Source organism: Giraffa tippelskirchi, chromosome 3, assembly GCF_054371585.1.
Source record: "Giraffa tippelskirchi isolate mGirTip1 chromosome 3, T2T-mGirTip1v1.2.pri, whole genome shotgun sequence".
NCBI classification, from domain to species: Eukaryota; Metazoa; Chordata; class Mammalia; order Artiodactyla; family Giraffidae; genus Giraffa; species Giraffa tippelskirchi.
The window spans coordinates 23,692,633-23,716,274 of record NC_137277.1 but is presented as its reverse complement, the minus strand read 5'-3'; the positions used below and the strand labels follow the sequence as shown (position 1 = coordinate 23,716,274).

The window sequence follows — 23,642 nt, the reverse complement described above, 5'->3', positions numbered from 1 at the left end:
TGTGGTGATGGAAATGTGGTATGCATTTGCCCAGTCACTGAACTGAACTTATCCGTTTTGCTGTATTTAAATTGTAACTCCATAAAAAGTTTAAGGAAACCATAAGAAATCAATAGACAACACAACTAGAGACTAGTGGAGGTTCTTAAAAGAACCAATTTATAATTCTGGTGCTGATTTGGTGTGTTGATGCAGTAATATCTTTATTATTTTGCTATATGTGATTCTTCCATCTGTAAAACTGGGAAACTAAAGACATTCTCCCTATTTCAAAAAGGTGTTTTTGAGCCCTCGAAGTCTCACATATTATCATCATGAAAGAAAAGTGCAACACCCGTCAATTCACCTCCATCTGTGTCCATCTACTTCCTGTCTTGTTCTTATGGATCTGCTGTTTTACAACCTAAAGCCAACTCCTCTCAAGTATTCAGCCATCACTCCAGCAGCTACTTCTCTCTTTCACATCATGAATTTTTCTTTACTGTATCATTTTCATCAACAAAGACATATTATAAAATTCCTCACCATGAAAAAGTGCCTCCTTGGTCCCACATCTCTCTCCTAATCCCTTTTATCTGATTTTCTTTTTAGGAAAACTCCTTTAAAAAGTTGTCTGAAACTGCTGTCTCCTTTTCCCCCTTCCATTGTGGTGATGTTCACCACCGTGCCATGCGAAGTCGCTCAGTCGTGTCTGACTCTCTGTGATCCCGTGGACTGTAGCCTACCACACTCCTCCGTCCATGGGATTTTCCAGGCAAGAGTACTGGAGTGGGTTGCCATTTCATTCTCCAGAGGATCTTCCCAATGCAGGGATCAAACCTGGGTCTCCTGCATTGTAGGCAGACGCTTTACCATCTGAGGAAGGAAGTCCTGGTGGACTTCCACCATGCCATAGAACCCAGTTAATGTAACCATCAGTTCTTCATCATCATTCTGCCTGACTTGGTACAGTACTGGCACAGTTGATCACTTTTCCCCCTCTACTGCTTAAGGCTTCTGGGACACTCCTCTTCCTCCTAACTCTCCTACATCACTGGCCAGTCTCCTTTGCTGATTCCTCCTCTTCTACCCAGTCTTTGAATCCTGAACTGCCCAAGGACCCAGTCCTCACACCTCTTTTCTCCACCTACACTCAAGCCATAGGTGATCTCACCCAATCTTATGGCTGTAAATACCATCTATGCACTAAATGTATTACTCAGCCTGCACCTCTAGGCATGGTACTCTCTACTTGGATGTCTAAAAGGACCTCAAATTTAACATGTCCAAAACAAAACTCCTGATTCCCTTTTGCACCCAAACCTGCTTCTACAGCAGTTTTCCCTGTCTCTGTATACGGTAACTTCACTCTTTCAGTTCTTCAGGCCAAAATTTGATGACTCCCCTCTTTCTGCACCACACAGTCAGGCCACCACCAAGTATTTTTAGTTCCACCCTCAAAACATACCCAGAATTTAATACTTGCAAATGCTAGTCGCAGGCAGCACCCAGATGCATTACTGAAACAGCTTTCTAACTTGTCTCCCTGCTTCCTCTTTTGCCTCCCCCGCTACAGCCTGTTCTTCACACGGCTGAGTAAATCAAGCCATGTTCCTCTGCTTCAGACTTCCAAATGAGTTTTTACCACTAAATGTGAAAGTCCCAAAGGTCCTATTGGAGCTGCTCTGCTCCCATCCTCCTCTCTCCCACACTCACTCTGTCCTGACTTTACCAGCCTCCATGTTACTCTCTGAGCACCTAAGCGTACCTCTATCTCAGGTCTCTTGTACTTGCTGTTTTCTGTTTGGACCATTTCCCCACTACATAGCCTCACAGTTCTCTTCTACAGGTCTCGGCTTATGCTTCAATATCACCTCACTGGGTTTTCCTGCATTTTCCTGTCCACTCTCTATTCTATAAAACAGTGGCTTATTACTCCTACTCCTGACCTACCTTACCTAAACTTTTTCTTCATGATACTTGCTGCCACCTAAAATACTGTCTATTGAATTGTTTGCTGTGTCTTCCCCTAGAATGTAAGCCACACAGGGCAACTTTTTGTTCACTGTTATACCACCAGCTCCTAGTACAGTACGTGGCATTTACTGGGTGCATTAAGTGCTTGCTGAATCAGTGAAAAGAAAGATCTAGAGCTCTAGACAATTTTTACTATTCTTACTGCAAAAGACTCCCAGAACAAGAAGGGCAGGAGGAAATACAACCTTCAGTTATTAGCATATGGTAGAAAATATATCTAAAGCCTGTACTCACTATTCCTAACATTTACATGACAGCAAAAGAATAAATACATGATTACAGAAATAAAGAGAACACATGTAGAAAGCAAATAACCCCTTTAATTCAGAAAACTGGCCCCTGTGTCTCTCAACACCATTTCAGGTTGTACGTAAGGTGTCTGGTATTTATGGTAACAACAAAATAATCCAAAATCCCCTTCAGCTTTTCTTGACTAAAAATGGGCCTTTGGAACTCTGTAAAAGACTTATTTTCCCCATTTGCTCTGTGTGTAAATCATATTTAGCAACAGATACACATACCACCGTTTTTATGTTGGTTACTCATGTAAATCCACCAGGAGGCTTACAAGTCCTAAGTCTTAATTTCTAGTTAGCTGAATACATAGTAATGTCCAGTAGATACAAAGATGATGTTACTGTTAACCATAGCTGAGTTTTCTAATGAGCTGACTCATTAGAAAAGACCCTGATGCTGGGAAAGACTGAAGGCAGGAGAAGGGGACGACAAAGGACGAGATGGTTGGATGGCATCACCAACTCTATGGACATGAGTTTGAGCAAGCTCTAGGAGACGGTGAAGGACAGGGGAAGCCTGGCGTGCTGCAGTCCATGGGGTCGCAGAGTCGGACATGACTGAGCGACTGAATAACAACAACAACAACAATAGCTGAGTTAAAAAGGACCAATTTCTGATCAATTCTTTCTGCATTCAGTACATTCATTACCTTCTCCAGGTTTGGGGTCCCAGCCCAGTCTCTCCCCTATAGGTGAAAAGACATCTTTCACAAACTCTTGGATTTCCTCATAGAAGTCTGTGTGGGACAAGAGAGTTGAGAGAATCCCCAGGTTACAGCTCAGGTCGCTCCATACAGTATAATTGGGCTCATTCACAAAAGCCTCCATGACTTTTAGAACCTCTACAGTGCTAATGATTCCAGCTCGAGCCTGGGATAGGAAAAAAACATAAATTAATCTAGTCTTCAAACAAAAACAAAACAAAAAGCACAAGCATGCATTTTTGGCATTGTCTTCTGCTAATTAGTCATCCCTGAGGGAAGAGACTAGACTATATAAGTTCAGAACACTATAGAATTTTATAAAATAAAAACTGTATTATGACAACATTCCTTACTTTTTTGCTATTTATAAAACAGCTACTTTTCTAAAATGCTAAAATTTCACCAATTTAGAAAGAACAAAGAAGAAAGAGAACTTCCTATTTCTATACAGTTTCTAGGGTCTTGGTATTGTTTGTCTTTTGAAAATTTTCATAGTGTCAGAAAAGGTACAAAAACAGTTGGGGCTTTGGTTTTTGACAGAGGCACTTTCAAAACTGGAGCTGCAAACTGTGTCAACTTCAGCCTGTCCTTTACTCATTTCTAAAAGAAGACAAACTGGAAGGTACTACAAATTCTTCCCTTTCAGAATTAACTAACACGAGTTAGGAAAAAGAACTTCTGTTACAGCAGCCAACTGCACAAACACACCACTCTCCTGGGACAGGTCTCTCTCAGCAATGAGCTCAGCAGATGTGAGGTTTTGTGCATCAATGCTAATCTGTGTTTATACAAAGGAGGAATCCAAAACCAGTTACTATAGACGGGAATGAAAATTTCAAGTCCAATTAAAGGAACATTAAGAGGAATCTGACAATTTTATCACAAAGACATCTAGAAATTATCTAACCTGTGTTTTGGAGTTATAAAGTGAGATTTGTTTCTCGGAAATTATATAGGTTCAATCTTGCATATCAATTAATAATTAGTCATTTTCTTTAGGCCCAAAGGCGTGCACCTCTCAGGAAGAACTCTATTCTTCTAATTATGTACCAGTCAGCCATTCCAGGAAAAACAAAACCATTTAATCAACAAAATCCATCATACTATTTAAGGCTCACCAAGGAGAAGAGGTCATTCTGTAATCCAAGTCGATCCACCGGGGGCAGAGAAAGGTCACGAATACCTGGTAATAAACTTTCCAGCATGGCTGAGCTGTATTGGGTCCGGTAAAACCCAACTGTTCCCAGGTTTAACTGAAAAGATATCCAACAGGTATTATTAAACAATTGTATTTATTTTTTAAGTCATTTTGTTGTAGACATGAAAAGAGTTTTAGTTTTAGTACACCTGGATGAAAAACAATGAAGCTCATTTATGTTAACAGACGGGGAATAAAATGAAACAACACATAAAGATAGTCATCACTTGTCCAAGATAAAAACAGAGGCAATACAAAACAGAAACTTGACATAAGTGGGAGGCAAAGTGAGTGACAGTGGAAAGAACATGGCTGAAAAGGAGGAAATAATCTGGCTAAGTTTCTAATTTCAGTGGATAGTTTTTAGTTTATAGAAAATATTTACTATATATAAAAACTCTTGGATAATAAAGTCTCCAAGGAAGACTACACCTTTACAAACATTGATCTGCTGAACCCAGAGTCTCGACAGAATAGCAACTGCCAGGTCCTAGATTTTAAAGAATTATGTGGACTTAAAAGGCAACTTCATATGATTTTTGGAGTGAGGTAATCATTGACTATCATTATTTTCTATGCTCAGCCAGTAAAGAGTCTGCTTGCAATTCAGGAGATTGCCTGTGATGTAGGAAACTAGTGTTTGATCCCTGGGTCAGGAAGATCCCCTGGAGGAGGAAATTGCAACCCACTCCAGTATCCTTGCCTGGGAAATTCCATGGTAGCAAGAGTCAGACACAACTTAGTGACCAAAGCATTATTTGCCAACACTCAAAAATATTTTTTATAATATTTATATATATTTAAAAATCACCTCATATTTCTAATACAGTAATTGTTTTGATTCCCTATATCTTTTACTATATGAATAATACCTTTATTTACCTAATTATAACCATAGTGTACTTTTTTCTTACACGAAAAATTTCATACTGGTACATATGCTCCAGGTTATAATTTCAAATGGCAATATAGTAGTCCACTGAGAATATTTTTAAATATATTTAAAATAGAGTGAGAAATAGTTCTGCAAGCATGAAAGTCTGAGACAATATATAATTCTATTGCATGTGTGCATGTTTAGTCGCTTCAGTCGTGTCCAACTCTTTTTGACTCAATGGACAATAGTCTGCCAGGCTCCTCTGTGCATGAGATTCTCCAGGCAAGAATACTAGAGTGCATTGCCATGCCCTCCTCCAGGGGATCTTCCCGACCCAGGGATCGAACCTGTGTCTCCTGCATCTCCTGTATTGCAGGTGGATCCTTTACTCACTGAGCCACCTGGGAAGCCCATAATTCCTATCAGGAACCTATAACTGGGAGAAAAATTTGTCGCAGCTATTTTCATTATGAAAGGTAGAGTACAGAATAATGAAAAATAATATTTACTGTTATTTTTGTGAAATGACTTTAAAACACCAGCTAAAAGGAACTTCCCATTTGAGTGACACAAACTGATTATTATGTCTGATCTAACTTGATTATAGTTGTACACACATGATGACAACATATCACTGAAGTTAACATGTCACTACAATGACAGGGCAGTTTGAAGCTGCAAGACTACAAATGTTTTGGTTAATGTGACTTTACACAGAGACTACTCTTTTTTTCCTCTTTAATCCTATCCCTTTGTAACTGTTTACTGACCACTCCCTTACCTGACATAAAGGCAAATAGCTAGACAATACTAAATTTCACATAAGAAAGTTTAGAAATGTCTTTTTCTTTGCAAGTTCTAGACCAAAATGAATCAGTAGAATTTAGAGCCAGCCATAAAATGCATACAGGAAATGAAAGAAATAAATCAATTTAGTTAAGATAAAAATGGCTATGGCCTTTCTGGACTCACCTTCACCCACTGGTCTGGTTTGACATCTTTTAAAACTATATTCATCTCTGGCTTGTCCATCAGAATCTTCATTTTGGCATGGTTGGGATCTTCACTAGTAGAGATTGTGATAGGAACCATCCATTGGGGACAGTCTTCTCCTTAAGCAAGAGAATAACAAACAGAAAACTTGAAAATAATTTTTCATTGGAAGAAATGGAAAGTAAGGTAGAGAGAGAGGACTGGTGTCCCATTTATGGGCTTGAATCTGTTAAGCCAACAGCTCCTTTTTAATGATACGTGAACTCTTCTAGGTAACCTGAATAATAATAAAGGAAGAAAGAACTTACTAACTAAATCACAACAGCCTATAAAAAAAGAGAACAACAGAATCTGTATTTGTGTAGAATCACAAATACAATGATTTGGTTGTAATGATTTTGTTGTTTTTCCCTTTTCAGAGCAATATCACGCTTAGTCTGCTTAGTCTTTGTGACCCTACGGATTGCAGCAACAGAGATTATGATTTTAATGATAAAAGACATTTCGAGTGGGTTAAAGCTCTCACACAGCACTTAAAAACAAATTCTAAAGTGCAGTCCTTCATAGGTATATATACTGCTAAGACACTGTGATAGGATGGATACACCTTGGGAGCTGTTAAGATTCCATCACTGAGGAGTCATAGCTAAAAGCCAAAGGTTTTGTAAGACAAATACATACACTCTCTCAAGTGTTAGCAAAACAGATTTTGCATTAAGATGCCAAACAAAAGAAAGTCATTGCCCAGTACATTCATGGAACTATCTTAATCACTTAAATAGCTTTATGCTATCAGGCTAAACCACAAATGAAAATTCTCTCCTGACACTAGGATAATTCAGGTTTTAATATAGCCTACAGTGGTCACAGAGTATTAGAAAAACCCACAAAACCTGTTAGTCATACAATGCAGATTGCAGGTATATGTGGTAAATAGCAACTGCGACAATATTTATTTAGATAATAAACCTGTCGTTCTGACTTGTCAGACACATTTATTATGAGAGTAATTCTCAGTGCTGGGAAGGCTAAGAGTTGAAGGCTGTACCACTTAACCCTGGCAGAATGCACCATCATCTGGTGGGTCGAACATGAAAAGGCACTGGTGGTTCTGATTTACCTCTCCCTGTTGAGAACTATTTTAAAGGAAGTGAGAAAGGTGCAGAAAAATACTTCTTAATTTTTCAATTTATCTTTAATTCCCTGGGTACAAGAGTCTAATGTCATGTAGAAATATTTGAAAAAGCACAGCTGAGTGGTAGTTAAGAGTATAAACTTGTATAATGCAACTATTTCATTTGAATTCCTACTCTAAAACTCATTATATAGGTGATCCTGGACAATTTAACTTACCTAGCTATGCCTCAGCTCCCTCATTTGTAAAACAGAAATAATATGACCCACTTTGTAGGGTTACTAAGAGTATAAAATAAGGGCCAGTTATAGTGCTTATTAGCACAATGACCGGAGAAGGCAATGGCAACCCACTCCAGTACTCTTGCCTGGGAAACCCCATGGACAGAGGAGCCTGGTAGGCTACAGTCCATGGGGTCACGAAGAGCTGAACCCGACTGAGCGACTTCACTTTCAATTTTCACTTTCATGCACTGGAGAAGGAATTGACAACCCACTCCAGTATTCTTGCCTGGAGAATCCCAGGGACAGATGAGCCTGGTGGGCTGCCGTCTATGTGGTTGCACAGAGTCGGACACGACTGACGTGACTTAGCAGCAGCAGCACCACAATGACTGGTACAAAATAAATCTAAATAATCATTGGGCTTTATTTGCTTAGCTACTTACTATGACCAAGAATTTTTTTAAAAAAAGTCACTGTGTATACACTCGGTACACAAGTATACCAAATGTACTTAGTACACAAGTGCATAAGACTTACTACAAAATTGCATACCAAGTTTTCTTTCAGGGATTCTGGCTAGAGACATCACTTCTTGATGTTCATATGCTTATTCATTCATTATAGCCTCCAATAACACAGAGAGACATAGAATACTACAAATACCCCATGAACTTCCTTTTCCTCCCCTATCATTTTTATTCTATTACCATTTCCTTGTTTCTATTTAATTCTATTATTTTTACATGGATAATTATTTATTATTAGTTTGAACACTACTGGTATAGTATCCAAATTCACTGATTAGCTCCCATGTATAGCCATTTGCTTACCAACATATGGTCCACTGGCACAGAACTTTTTCTGGGACAACCTCAGTAATCTGTCATCTTCCACCTAAAGAAGCAAAACAAAACAAAGATGGTAGTAGCATTAACACTTTTTGTTCTTGGGAGAGACATTTCTGTGACAAAGCCGAGGTGAAACCAGTACAGCCAAATGGCTCCTGAATACACAAAATGCAATGGTGATAAACATGATGATACTACAGAATGGAATAAAACTCACTATTTCTCATTAAGGCCTCAAAATAACAACACTCTAAAAATAAAAGGCCAGGTACTGTGTAATATTGCCCATGAGAACAGAGATATATCTAGATAAGAACTTCAATGTTTCAAAAGGGATACATAGTTAACTTTTATAGAGGAGGGTTATGTGTTTAGTCTTTTCCATTTCCAAAAAGTGGCAACATTAAATTAGCATGTGTATTCAATATTCAAAGTCATTTAGAATGGATACATGTATATGGATGGCTGAGTCCCTTCAGCTATTCATCTGAAACCACCACAACATTGTTAATTGGCTTTACCCGACACAAAATAAAAAGTTTCAAGTTTGGGTAAAAAAAAAGAATGACAAACATGAAAGCAGAACACACCCTGTTTCAAAGGATGAGCTTTGTAATGAAACACAAAAAAGTCAGGGGGAGAGACTGCAACAAACTAAAAAATCAGAAGCAATAAAGGCAAGTACATTAAAAAAAAAAAATACTTCAACAATACTCAATCTTTTGTTTAGTTATTGTTTGTTACTATACTCTAGAACATTTTAAATAACACAAGCTATAACAGATTTAAGATCACCTAAAGCAAACGAAAAATTGGGTCAGTGACCTTTATAAAGGGATCAACTGACTATAAGAGACAGAACTGAAAACTTAAAAAATCTGAGTGGGTAAGCAATGGCCACTTCAATGCCATAAAGGAACTACTAAAGGAACTACTACATCACTGATGAGTTATGTATCACACAGATTTCCTTGAAAAAGTTACCAGGTAACTTTTAAATAGATTGAGAAATAAAGCAAAAATATTTAAATTTAGGGACTATAAGGTGAGAGACAGATCATAATCAAGATGCTATGTTGCAGAGCTCTCCTATTTGTAAAAGAACTGAGTCATAGGCATGCATTTTATTGTAATGTAAAAAGGAGGATGAATTTGGCTATGCTTGTAGACCAAAAAAGTGCAAAAAAAGTAAGATCTTGAAAGTAGTTTGATGTTTTAAGTTCCTTGAGTCTCAATAACATTGGGAGGAAGTGGGGTATTAGTATCCTCTCTTCTGATACATTATTATGCTCTTAAAACTATACTCTACTTGAAAAAATTATGGCCTTAGTTTGCTTTATATATAATCATTAAATAGTTTAATAATTTTGAGGTATTGACCGTTTTTGAGGGATAGAAATTCCCAGAAGTGAAAGCAACAATCATCTTTATATATTATTCTTTAAACAGTCAGGTAAAATGAAAACCATCTGTCAATCTGTATCAAGTGTCAATGTCAAGTTTGATCAAGTCATCTCCTATAACAGACTAGTCCAAAGTGGAGAAAGAAGACTAGAAAGAAACAGAATGGTCACAACGGTAGCTCACTAAAGTTTTAGATATCTTTTCCCACCAAGTAGGATTAACTGTATTACCTAAATTGCGTTTTCAAATGCTTGCAGCCCATCTGAGAGGTCCTCCAATGTGTATACTTTATTATAAAATACAGTCATATTTAAGGTTAATATGTGTCTCTAAAAGGTTAACTTGCAAGCACTTGGGTGCATTCTGAGAGTACAGGGCTGATTTAAATGTCACCTAGATTCTTAAATTACAGAAAAGCAAATTTACTAACTACCACAATGATAAGGCTTTGTAAAATATCATCTTTAGGGACAATGTAGAACCACAAGGACAAACACATACCAAAAAAAAAGCTATGAATCTTCCTCCCTAAAAATGAATAGAATTAATTCTCTATGCAGCTCATAAAACCATGGCAAAGAAATTTAAGAGAGATTTCACAATTTCATACAATTAAATTAAGACAAACTTTCTGGTGTGCATTATAGGATGATGTGTAATTTTCAATCCTTCTGGAGGACAACTCATTTTGAACTACACCTGTCTGAATTCAGATAACAGTTCAACTAATATGAATGCAATTCTAATCAAAATCACACTGCCATCCAACATTAAAAACTAATTTTGAAGAATGATATTATAAATGGGTGTTGAATTTTATCAAATGTTTTTTATACATCTAGTAATGCATATGGTTCTTCTAATTTGATTCTGTTAATGTAGTAACTATGAGTCAATACCTTGATTAATTTGTTTAACATTAAACCAACTTTGCATCCTTAGAATAAATCTCCTTTGGTGATTTTAGAATTATATCAACGATGTTACAGTGTTTTCCTCGAGGACAGTAAGGGCAGACAATATTTTGTTTTCTACCGTACTCATGTATAATTTTAAAGATTAAAGATCTTTTTAATGGGGCAAACTTTTGGGTATAGAGATAATAAATCATTGAGAAAAGAGCATAAGGGCTGGTTTACATCTTACCTAGAAAACTTAAAGTACAGAAAGGCAAATTTGTAACACTGATTGAATTTAATTTAATATAATATCAGACAAATTGAAGAACTTTGTATAAATTTACCTGTTCTGCTTCTACATAAATGAGAGGGAATCCCATTTGTTTGGTCCAGGTATTCATCACAGCTGCTATAGGTTTACCACTAGCATTTTCTAAACTTTCCCAGAGATCCTCTAGAAGATAAATACAAACAATGAAAATCTCAAATGTTTACATTTTTATTTTTGCAAACAAACAAGAAATTTTATGTAACTCGAAACTGTATCACTGACCAATTTTGTGTTTTTTTCAGGTTCAGGAAACAAACAGTGGACCAAATTAATGTTACCCTTGCCTTGCCATTAAGTGAACTATATTACAAATTGTTCCAATTTATTAAAAAATTACAAATTATAAACAAAATACAAACAGGTGAGTTCAAACAAGAAACAGGGACAAACAAATGGAAACATATTCAAGAACACTACATGGAAAATCAAGTATTTAGAAAAAAATAAAATATTGTACTCTGAATAATGTGCCAACATTCTCTCCATTTCTATCTCAAGTTATTAAAATACTACAAGACAAACAGGTGAGTTCAAACAAGAAACAGGAACAAACAAATGGAAACATATTCAAGAACACTACAAAAATGATCATTCACAAAATTAAAACCATTATACCCATTCAACTAACAGAAGTTAAAAAATACTCAATGCTTATGAGGCTGAAGTAAAGTCCATAGGGTCAAACAACTCTGGTGGCTGAATAAGCAAAACAACCATACAATGTAGCATAACTATAACAGAGGAATGAACAGAGGAAAAAGCCCTTAAAGAAAAATCCAAAGAATAAAGGTTTCACAAGACATAATTTTTATTCTGAATCTTGAAGAGGAGTTGCTCATTAGACAGGGGAGAAAGGAACATTCCAAATAGACAGACTATATGTACAAAAAGGAAAGTACAGGGGAATTCCCTGGCAGTCCAGTGGTTAGGACTCTGCGCTTTCACTGCTGTGAGCCTGGGTTCGATCCCTGATCGGCGATCTATTAAATTCCTGGTTGGGGATTCTATTAAACACTAATGACATTACACAAATCTTCTTGCTTTTTAAACTATTTTTGTTCATTAAGGAACTCAGTTACATAATCAATCAACTAGTATATCTTTAGTCTTCCTTTTGACTCTAGTATCTAATAAATCATAGATTATCATAAAATTTTAAGAACTTAACTTCAATGAAAATCTGCAGTTCCACAAGTTCAACTCCTACAAATGGTTAATCTGCAGCTATTTTAATGGCCAATGGTCAATTAAGGGCAACAAAACCCACAAATCACCAAAAAAGAACAAGGTATGGTAAAGTAAACAGAACTTTTCAGACTCTGTAAAGGGACAAAACATTGAGCTGTGGAAAGCAGACTACCGGAGGTTGACCAAAAGGATAATAGGTCCTTATTCATACCGATCTATGATGTAATATATCTTCAAAAAAGTCGACTTTATTTCCTATCCATCACATGGAAAATCGAGTATTTAGAAAAAAATAAAAAATCGTACTCTGGATAATGTGCCAACATTCTCTCCATTTCTATCACAAGTTATTAAAAATTACCTGTGGCAGCATTCTTTTGTTGGAACTTGGTTAAATACATGTTCATTCCTTTTTTAAAGTCCTGAGAAAACACAATTTTTAAAATCCAGGAGAGTCAGAACTCAGAATTATAGTCTATTTTGACTACAGAGTACTCAAAAACTAATCTTCTCAAAGGTACTTATTAGATTTACTAAAACACAGTAATGTCTATTGCTTTTTGTTTAAGAATGCATATGCTTTGCCTTCAACTTTTGCTTTTAAGTTTTATACCAGACTTCCACCAACCCCCAAAATATATTTGCAACATCATTCATTTAGGAGACCAAAACAGTCAACATAAAAAGAAATAAAGACAAGCCAGAGTAATATTCTTATAGATTCTAGAAAAATTACTTAGGAACTTAACCTAAATAAAATCAAACTTTTCTTTTTCATGTAAAACTCTGTGGGATCACCATAAAAGAATTTAATTAATTAATTTTTTTACCTTATCTCCAATGTAGTCATGTAGCATTCGGATGACGGATGCACCTTTGCTGTATGATATTGCATCAAATATCTCATCAACTTCAGAAGGATGGCCTACACTGACCTGGCAGACAGTGTGATTCAAGGTTAAAACAGGAAGCAGACAGACTGTAATACTGAATTACATAAAAAGCTTTCTAGGAAAACTCTTCTAACTCATAAGATACTTTTGCCTTTAGGTGACTCATACTGTGTAATTGTTTAAAAGGGTGTAATAACTAATACTAATAAAACAGAACACATAACACGATCCCCATCATCTCTTTAGGGCCTGGGTTCCAGTCTTGACACTGCTTTGTTGGGAGGCAAGTCACTGTGGATCTCTTTGGAGATAGGGAGGTGAAGGTAAGGAAGGGAGAAATGAAAAACATTTGACTTCTTGCACTTATTGTAATGGCTAACAGCTACACAGGACCCAGGTTAAATATGTCAAAGTAGACTATAAGTCTAGCTCTTTGGAGGCAAAATTTATACATATAAACTAGCTTAAATAGGACAGATTAAGTCAAAAGAATTAAAATATATATAAAGCAATGACAACAACAAAGAGTATGTTTAGAATTTTCTTTGAAACAACAGAATCATAATATTACCCAACAGGTATGGTTCCCCCATTACTCTTCAATAAAAATCTATTCAGTGAATGTTTATGGATACAGAAAACTTGCCTCTACAAAGATATAGATGTTTCAAATTAAATAGAACTAGAACTTTGTTGAGTTTCAAGGGGATTTCCTTTGTAGCTCACTCGATAAAGAATCTGCCTGCAGTTTCAAGATGGAAATATAAACTACAAAAGTAAGTGACATCACTCATGCAATTTTCTTTTCAGAGTCCCAAGTATTTCTATTTAAAAAAACTACATATTTCATTGAAAGTAAAAGCAAAGGCCAATGACTGAAAATTACGTCTCACTTCAATGGGATGGCTGTTATCTAAGGCGTCAAGCTCCTGAGCTCGTGTATAATCAGCAGAAACAAACTGAGTCCAGATATCATACTCTGGGAAGCAGTGGTCTACACACAGATACTCAATCCATGATGCAAAGCCTTCATTTAACCAAAGATGAGTCCACCATTCCTAAAAACAGAAGATGGAAATATGTAAAGAAAAGAAGATGCTTGTCACTCCATTAATAAAAAAAACTCTTATGTCCCTTCCATTATACTCTAAAACTCTTAATGAACTAAAATTCAATTCAAAACATTTAGTAAATAACTCACATCTATGAACAAAAGAATTGCCAAGAACGGCCAACTGGTGACACTAGCATTATCACCACTGCTAAGTAACTAAAGGTAGAAAAGGAGGAAGAAGGGGGATGAAAAACACCCTCAGGATGGAAAATGGGAAGAGAGTGCATAAATGTGTGCAAGAGCTACACTGTCATATAAAATTTAGTTTAATAAACAACTCTCTTTAAGAAACCAGAAAGTTATTAGGACCAAACAAGGAAAACTGGGAACTATCTCCATAATGACAGGAAAAAAAATCATTGCTGAGTGACAAGTTAAACTTTCTAGATAAACAGAAAAGTGGTATAGCTTATACAAGAATTACATGAAATTAACAAAATGTCATAGCAGTAAGTTTAAATACAACTGGTATTTAAACATTTATAGAATATAAAATTCTCATTTGTTAATAATAAGAATTAATAGTGGAGTGGACAAAGAATATAATGGGTCACAGACAAAATCAACTTTTTAAAATAGAAATAAACTTTCTAGAAAGAGATTTCAATCTAATTTTCACTAAAGTTGATTAAATCTCTTATTTAAAAAGCAATACTATATGAATTCAAGATAAAAGACAAATGCAATGGTGAAAAACAAAAGGGTATTTTAAAATTCTGAAAAGATCAAATGTTTTCAATAAAGCGATAAATGGCTATCTGTCTACATGCTTTGTGTACTTATTTAACTAACAGACTCCACTGGGATAAGCTGGTACAAAGCTAGTAATTTTCCAACTCTCTCTAAACCCCTATATTAAAGTTAATGAAAAAACTGACATCCAATAACTAGAAGTTACTCAAATACAACAAAAAGTTGTTTAAAAGCATCATGAGAATGCACACATTTCCCCTACTAAAATTTATTACTGGAAGTTTAAAAATAAAATCATAAAAAATAAAATCTGCTCAACAGAGCAAAAAAAATTGTTTAGTAGCAACAAACTTGCTGCATTAGGAGAAAGGAACATTTCTGACATATTTGAACACAGGTACTAGCATACTTAATTTCATGTAAAAGTATTTTCTTTTTTTTTTTTCTTTTAACCCTTAAGCAAAATTTTAAACAACCAAAGCAAAAAGGAAAGGATTTACTTTCAAGGGCTGACTTTCTTTAGGAACTCTTTCAGACACATTGCTGTTTCGGTCACTAAGTCATGTCCGACTCTTTGTGACCCCATGAACAGCAGCACTCCAGGCTTCCCTGTCCTGCACTATCTCCTGGAGTTTGCTCAAACTCAGACATTTAAGAGTTGCTAAATGTTTTTCTTTCTTGCTTATTTCTGTGACATGTGGTCTCAACTAACATCCAAGTTGGGCTCTGCTCTTTGGCAGCCTAAAATGCCATCAGGGAATTTGGCTGGCTCCACAATCTCCAGTTCTTTCTTTGCAGAGGTACTTCTAGTTCACTTATTAAAAGCTGTGCTCCCAAGCTCTAACACAGTTGGTTGCTATAGATAGTACTCATTTAGAGTAAAAGGGAAAGGTCAAGACTAGAGGACAGAGATCATTCACTACAAACATTATAATAAACAAGGACTTCAATAGCACAGCTGGAAATTTTAATATACTTCAGTTATTCTGTAGTTTCTTTGCCTCCATTTCTATCAAATTTCAACTTAAAATTTTAGGCAATGAAGAAAATGACCCTTAAAAACATTTCAACCTTATTAAAGATAGTTTGCTATTCATCAGGTTACTTTACAGCTAGTGACACATGACACAAGAAACTTCAGTTAGTCTGAATCTCACTGCATGGAAATTGTCTATCCAAGTGGAATCTCTTCCTTTCACCCAAATTAATATCATGACCTGCCCCATTTGCAGGCAGTATTTAGAACAGTTTAGGTAGTATTTTCTGTTGAATAAAGATTACCTATATGTTCTTAATTAACATGGATATCCTGATAAAAACTTTTCAAAATAAAGTTTTTCTATCAAAAAACATTTTTTGGTACAATGTGCCAGCCAAACCTGAAATACTATTTAGCCAACATAAGGTGTAGCAGGAAAAAAATATATTTGAGCACTTAAAAATATTAAATACCATAGTAACAAGATTTCCAAACCATTGATGGGCGAGTTCATGTCCCACAACCAGAGCAACCCACTGGCGTGATGAAGAACAGGAGTTTTTTGGATCAATAAGCAATGCAGTCTCCCTGTGTTTAAAAAAAATTTTTTTTTTAAATAAAAGTATTTCAATAAAAGCAGGCATGCAGAAGTCGGGGAGGGAGATTCAAACAGTAAATAAGATGGTCAAGTTAGGCTTTAAAGATGTCAAGAAAACATTTCCTCAGAATACACAGGATAGAAAAAGTTCTGGGAAGATTAAAGACTACTCCAATTGAATTCATACAAAAGAAGATCAAAGATATGACACAAGTTAAATTATCTGTTTGTTTATAGGATAGCTGCCTGAAATTTTAGAAAAACTATCTAAAGGATTAGGGATTACTATGCTAGGCAGAAAGAGAAGACAGTTCTTCCATTAAAAGCAGAGAAGTGGCAAGCTGGGGGAAGATGCATTCCACAGTCCCAAAAAGAACACTGAACAGAGTGTCCAAAACTTAGCTCATCGAAGAAGGCAATTGAAAGTAGAAGGCCAAAACTTGTTTACAGACACTGCTTTTAAAATTATACAACCCACATGTTTGTATTGTGGTGACAGACATGTAAGAATTTGGCTAGGAGACATTAAATCAGGGGAAGTTCTTCAAGCTGGATATATAACTATGTAACTACCAGGAGGAAGAGAAGGCACTGAAATGAGAAACTCAGCCAAAAATACATCTACAAATGCTACTAATGCCAGATGCTCACTTTAAAATCTTACACTCTCAGAGAGTAGCATTCTTGAAATGTTCAAGGAAATGGGGGAAGGTAGGAATATTTATGGCAGATCATAAAGCAGAAGCTACTGAACTGTGATTAGGAGTGAAGCACTCATGAAATCAGTGATTTAAAAGACAGGCAGGGTAATACATCATTAACATACCTATAAGTAACAAGGCCCCAGTTCTCCATGGCACCTTCATAAAATAAATATAAACATTTATTGATATTTATACATGCTGCTTCTTGAAAAATCATAAAATTCAAAATAAAAGTTATTACAATTTATCAATAAAATGAAATTTACTTTACCAGCTGCAAAGTCTGCAATAGCAATGAGATCAATTTTAGGTAGAGGATAAGGAACATTGAAGTAGTCCTTATAAAAAGGCAGAGTTTTAGCAGCAACCTATAAAAGTATAAACAAAAGAACCATCTGATAAATCCTATTGCCATTCCTACAGAAATCCACAAAGGAATCCAGTTGCAAGCCAAATATCTCAAGTTACAAGAAACCAACCCTGGGGGACCCCACCTCCAGAGACTGCTTTGGCCCTAAGCTTTGTATATGTCAGCCAAACTTTAATCTGTTTATAACTCAGTATGAAAAAGTACAATTACATATGTTCCCACCCACTCTCTACGTTAATAAATTCCATTCTAATATTCTCTTAATCATTATCTTTCAAAATGTTAATACAACACCAAAGTTGCTAGTTCCAAGATTCTATTAAAAGTAAAACCAAAGTAGCACAAGATATTTCAGATTAGATTATAAATAATTGTACTAATAATTGATCAGAAATGTAAATTCCCCAACCTGGAGTTATGGACTGTTGGAACAATCCTCTTCAAGTACATTTACCTCTAACGCAAATTTTCCTTGCTCTGCTTTGCCAACAGGGGTGTAAACACGGACACACACACCATCTTTTGACCTTGTTTCTACAAAGTCATATTCACCCACAACAAATGCCACCAGATATGTAGACATGACAGGTGTGCGAGCAAACTTCACTTCCACTACATTTTCATCATCAGGGTATGGTTTCCGATCAATTACATTCTTGAAAAAAAAAAAAGGAAAATTTAACATTTTTACATTAAATACCTTAGAGCAAACACTACCCCAAAACTGTAGGCTTTGTAGCCTTTTCTTCCCCCTTTCCAGCACTGCTTACTTCTCTATTCTAATTTACCCAGTACTATTACACTCTCAAGACTTTTCCTGTTAAGAAAGAAAGTGAACTGATGAAGCATACACACTAAGAAGTTGGAGCTGCAGTGTTAAAACTATCAAGGATTTGTAAGGTAAAAGAAGCAACTTTTCTTGAATACCTATTAACATAACAGACAGGTATTGTGATGTTTTAAGACGTTAATACTTTTCAAGTGAAAGAAGGATAGAAGACAACAAATAGTAATGAAAATAAAATGTAGTTGTGAAACTGGACATTTCAAAGGGCATAGACTTCTAGATTTAGAGCATAATCTGTATGAAGGTTGGCTCTAAACAAATTTGTGACAAATCTCGTTTACTTTTAGAGTTCCCTAATTTCCCTCTTTTTTCCTATTCAGGCTCTCAGTTTCCTCAAGTTCTTGCTATTTTTTCTTCCAAGTGAGACTTATTCAAGAACTAAGAATGTTTGAGAAGAGCATCTTTAAGAAGAGAATCTACAGAATTCTCTCCACTAATAAAGGAAGCAAAAACCAGTTATTTCAGGTCCAGCAGGTGTTTCCAAGTTCCCTAGACTCCTATTATAGTCTACCGCTACTCTATGTCTTAAATAAGGCAGTCTTAGACAACACATTGCAAGTAGTAAATGCTTATTCTATTATGAATGACATTCAATGACATCAGTGAAGGAAGCATATCCAAGAACACAATCAGTTAAAACCTAAATACACTTCATTACGTGGCTATAACTTTTGGCGTTTAGTAAGAATATCAGATTCTTTTTCTCTCAGGTAACAGTTATTAAGTTCATTTTTTACTTAGATTTCCAAATCAAAGGAAGCAGGTAATCTTGTTAACATAGCTTACAAGGAATTTCTTCCAGGATGCGGGAAAACTCCCCAAATAAGGCAATAAAAAAAAAAGAGGGCTTACAAGAAACTAAGAACACTAACATTTGTGCTCCCGTTATGTGTCAAGTACTGTGCTGGGTGACTAGGTAGTTCCATGCTATCCCATCTAATCAGCAAACAAAATATGCTAAATGCTTATTCAAAATACAAGAATACTCACTAACACATACATACCATGTTTGATAAAGCTACTCTGTCTTTAGGAACAACCAATGAAATATCAAAAGTTGCTTTGATGGCAGGTTCATCCCAGCAAGGAAAAGCTCTCCGGGCATCAGTAGCCTTAAAAAAAGAATATGAAATATGAACTATCACTGAATGAACCTACCGGACTATTTCATGAAGTAACAACCATTTCTTTCTTTCTATCATTTATTCATTCACATTTTCAAATATTTATTTTTGACTCAGTGCTAGGCAATAAGCTAGGCACTGATTACAAAGAAAATACAAGGTAGCACTTTCATATACAACACATAAAACTGCCAGCATTTGACTTATTTAAAGAGATCTCATTCTTTCTGTAAACATAAAAAAGAGTAATAAACTTTAACGCAAAATAAGATTTAGTGGTCAGCAGGATATCAGTTATAAAAGGAAGAATCTTTAATAAAATAGAAATAGAACCGCTGACAGGATTCTGTATCTTAAAAAGAACAAACAAAATATGCAGAGGTAGAGAAAGCATATTGTTGTTGTTGCTGTTGAGCACCTCAGTCGCGTCTGACTCTCTGTGATCCAATGGACTGCAGCACACCAGGCTTCCCTGTCTTTCACTATCTCCCAGAGTTTGCTCTAACTCATGTCCAGTGAATCGATAATGCCATCTAATCATTTCATCCTCTGTTGCCCCCTTCTCCTCCTGCCTTCAGTCTTTCCCAGCAACAGGATCTTTTCCCTGATGAGTTGGCTCTTCCCATCAGGTGGCCAAAGTATTGGAGCTTTATTATCAGTCCTTCCAGTGAATATTCAGGGTTGATTTTCCTTTAGGATTGACTGATTTGATCTCCTTGCTGGCCAAGGAACTCTCAAAAGAGTCTTCTCTAGCACCACAGTTCAAAAGCAACAATTCTTCGGTGCTCAGCCTTCTTCACGGTCCAACTCTATATGGACCTTTGTCAGCAAAGTGATGTCTCTGCTTTTTAATACACTGTCTAGGTTTGTCATAGCTTTTTCTCCATGGAGCAAGCGTCTTTTAATTTCATGGCCGCAGTCACTGTCTGCAGTGATTTTGGAGCCCAAGAAAATAAAGTCTGTCACTGTTTCCATTGTTTCCCCATATATTTGCCATGAAGTGATGGGATCAGATGCCATGATCTTAGTTTTTTGAATGTTCAGTTTTAAGCCAGCTTTCTCACTCTCCTCTTTCACCTTTATCAAGAGGCTCTTTAGTTCCTTTTCAATTTCTGCCATTAGGGTGGTGTCCTCTCCACACCTGAGGTTATTGATATTTCTTCCGGCAATCTGGATTTCAGCTTGTGCTTCATCAAGCCCAGCATTTTGCATGATATACTCTGCGTATAAGTTAAATAAGCAGGGTGACAATATACAGCCTTGACGTACTCCTTTCCCAATTTTGAACCAGTCCGTTGTTTCACGTTCAGTTCTAACTGTTGCTTATTTTTTGTTTGTTTCTTTTTTTTTGCCTGAACAGCTTGTGGGATCTTAGTTCCCCATCAGGGATCAAACTCATGCCCCCAGCAGTGGAAGTGTGGAATTTAAACCACTGGCCTGCCAGGGAAACATATACTTCTGAAAAAGGATTTCTTGGGGCTTCCTTGGTGGCTCAGTGGTAAAGAATTTGCCTGCCAATGCAGGAGACATGGGTTTGATCCCTGATCTGAGAAGATTCCAAGTGCCATGGAGCAACAAGCCCCCTGTGCCACAGCTACGGAGCCTGTGCTCTAGAGCGCAGGAGCCGCAACTACTGAGCCCACATGCTGCAACTACTGAGGCCCATGTGCCTTAGAGCCTGTGCTCTGCAACAAGAGAAGCCATGGCAATGCCTGCATACCACAACTAGAGAGTAGCCCATGCTGACCACAACTAGAGAAAAGCCTGCACAGCAATGAAGACCCAGCACAGCCAATAAATAAAATATTTTTTAAAAAAGATTTCTCGAAGGAAAAATGTGACATGTTTGACTGCACTGTCAAAGAAATTAAATAAATTATGAATTCTACTAAACAGTAAATAAGATGTTTGAAAAATTAAGTAGACTATAAGGAAAAAAATACACAGAAAAATTCAAATTAGTGGCAGCACTAAATAAATGAATTTATACTAGAGGAGATTTAATGAATGACACAGATAGTAAGATCTAAGTTTCTATTTTCTTTTTTAATATATTTATCTATCTGGCTCCATTGGGCCTTAGTTGCTGCACACAGGATATTATGGTGTAGTGGGTGGGCTTCTCTCTAGTTGTATCTAGTTGTGGGTGACCCACAAACTGGAGAACAATAATACCAAAGAAGTTCTTGCACTATGGTGAAGGTTCTGAACCCCAAGTAAGGCTTCCCAGCCTGGGTATTGGACAAAGGGACTGGGAATCCCCAGGAAATCTGGCCTTGAAGGTCAGTGGGATTTGATTACAGGACTTCCACAGGACTAGAGGAAACAGAGACTCCAGTCTTGGAGGGCACAAAATCTTGCACGCACCAAGACCCAGAGGAAAGGAGCAGTGACCCCACAGGAGACTAAATCACAACTACCTGCTAGTGTTGGAAGGTCTCCTGTGGAGGCATGGGTTGACAGGCTCACCACAGGGACAGAGGCATTGGCAGCATCAGGCCAGGAAGGCCCCCTTTGGCATAGTAAACCCTCTTGGAGTTTGCCACTAACCCTACCATAGGGCAAACAACTACCAGGGAGGGAGTGCAACCACACCCGTCAGCAGATGATTGGATTAAAGCTTTACTGAGCAAGGCCCTGCCCACCAGAGCAAGACCCAGTTTTTCTCACTGCCAGTCCCTCCCATCAGGAAGCTTACACAAGCCTCTTAGGCCTCCTCCATCAGAGGCCAGATCAAAGAAGCAAGAAGAAGCACAGTCCCACAGCAGCTAAGACAAAAACCATAACCAAACAGAAAGTTAATCTCCATGAAAAAGCAGGAAGTTATGTCACAGATGAAGGGACAGGATAAAACCCCAGAAAAACAACTAAATGAAGTGGAGATAGGCAACCTTCCAGAAAAAGGATTCAGAATAACGATAATGAGGATGATCCAGGATCTCGTGAAAACAATGAAGATGCAAGAAATGTTTATCAAAGACCTACAAGAACTAAAAAACAGATGAATAATATACTAGAAGGAATCAAGAGCAGAATAACTGAGGCAAAAGAAGAGATAAATGACCTGGCAGACAGAATGGTGGAAATCACTGCCGCAGAACAGAAGATAGAAAAAAGGATGAAAAGAAATGAAGACAGCCTAAGAGACCTCTGGGACAACATTGAATTCACCAACATTCACATTATAGGGGTCCCAGAAGGAGGAGGGAGAGAAAAAGGACCTGAGAAAATATCTGAAGAAGTAGTAGCTGAAAATTTCCCTAACATGGGAAAGGAAACAGTTAACCAAGTCCAGGCAGCACGGAGGGTCGCCGGAGGGTCGCCGGAAGGATAAACCCAAGGAGGAACACACCAAGACACACAGTGATCAAACTGACAAAAATTAAAGACAGCCAAAATATTCAAAGCAACAAGGGAAAAACAACAAGTAACATAAAAGGGAACTCCCATCAGGCTATCAGCTGATTTCTCAACAGAAACTCTACAAGACAGAAGTGAACAGCATGATATATTTTAAGTGATGAAAGGGAAGAACCTACAACCAAAAACACCCAGAAAGACTCTCCTTCAGATTTGATGGAGAAATCAAAAGCTTTCCAGACAAGCAAAAGTTAAGAGAATTCAGCACCACCAAACCAGGTATACAACAAATGCTAAAGGAACTTTAAGAAGGAAACACAAGGAAAAGACCTTCAAAAAATAAACCCAAAGCAATTAAGAAAATGGTAATAGGATCATACATACTGATAATTACCTTAAATGTAAATGGATTAAATGCACCAACCAAAAGACACACACTGGCTGGGCAGATGAAAGCATGTGCACATATGTACTTCCACTTACATCACTCTGCTTGACCCCCCCAAATTGTATGGAACTATTTTATATTGTTAAGTTAATCATGTTCCTAATACAGCTTAAAATTATAATTATCTTTTATTTTTTGTCTGGCTATTGATTGGGAAAACTGTTAAACACCTTTTATTATGGTGATTATGTAACTATTACTCACTTTATCCCACTGTATCATGACTGGTCAACAGAAAATTAATAGAACTCTATGTCACCAAACAAAACTACAATTTAACAGAAAAATCTGTAATCACTTTTTAAAATCCAGATGCTTATCAGAATTATCTTGAAATTTTTTGAAAAACACAAATGCCCAGGTATTGCATTTTTTCCTCCAGAGCTCCAGGTATGTTTC

General features: G+C 36.6%; 1 protein-coding gene across 7 annotated transcripts in view; it reads right to left on the bottom strand.

Annotated features, from left to right (window-relative positions):
* Nucleotides 1-23,642, bottom strand: part of NPEPPS (aminopeptidase puromycin sensitive) — a 136,092-nt gene that overhangs the window by 10,765 nt on the left and 101,685 nt on the right. For all 7 annotated transcript variants that reach the window (XM_081582336.1, XM_081582332.1, XM_081582335.1 and 4 more), the window contains 13 exons: nt 19,316-19,423; nt 17,919-18,119; nt 17,366-17,462; nt 17,217-17,250; nt 16,266-16,380; nt 13,900-14,064; nt 12,944-13,048; nt 12,475-12,535; nt 10,939-11,048; nt 8,274-8,337; nt 6,064-6,203; nt 4,135-4,269; nt 2,963-3,182 (listed from right to left, as the gene is read on the bottom strand). In XM_081582336.1, coding sequence (XP_081438462.1) covers nt 2,963-3,182; nt 4,135-4,269; nt 6,064-6,203; nt 8,274-8,337; nt 10,939-11,048; nt 12,475-12,535; nt 12,944-13,048; nt 13,900-14,064; nt 16,266-16,380; nt 17,217-17,250; nt 17,366-17,462; nt 17,919-18,119; nt 19,316-19,423 — 1,555 coding nt within the window. The remainder of the gene's footprint in view (nt 1-2,962; nt 3,183-4,134; nt 4,270-6,063; nt 6,204-8,273; nt 8,338-10,938; nt 11,049-12,474; nt 12,536-12,943; nt 13,049-13,899; nt 14,065-16,265; nt 16,381-17,216; nt 17,251-17,365; nt 17,463-17,918; nt 18,120-19,315; nt 19,424-23,642) is intronic.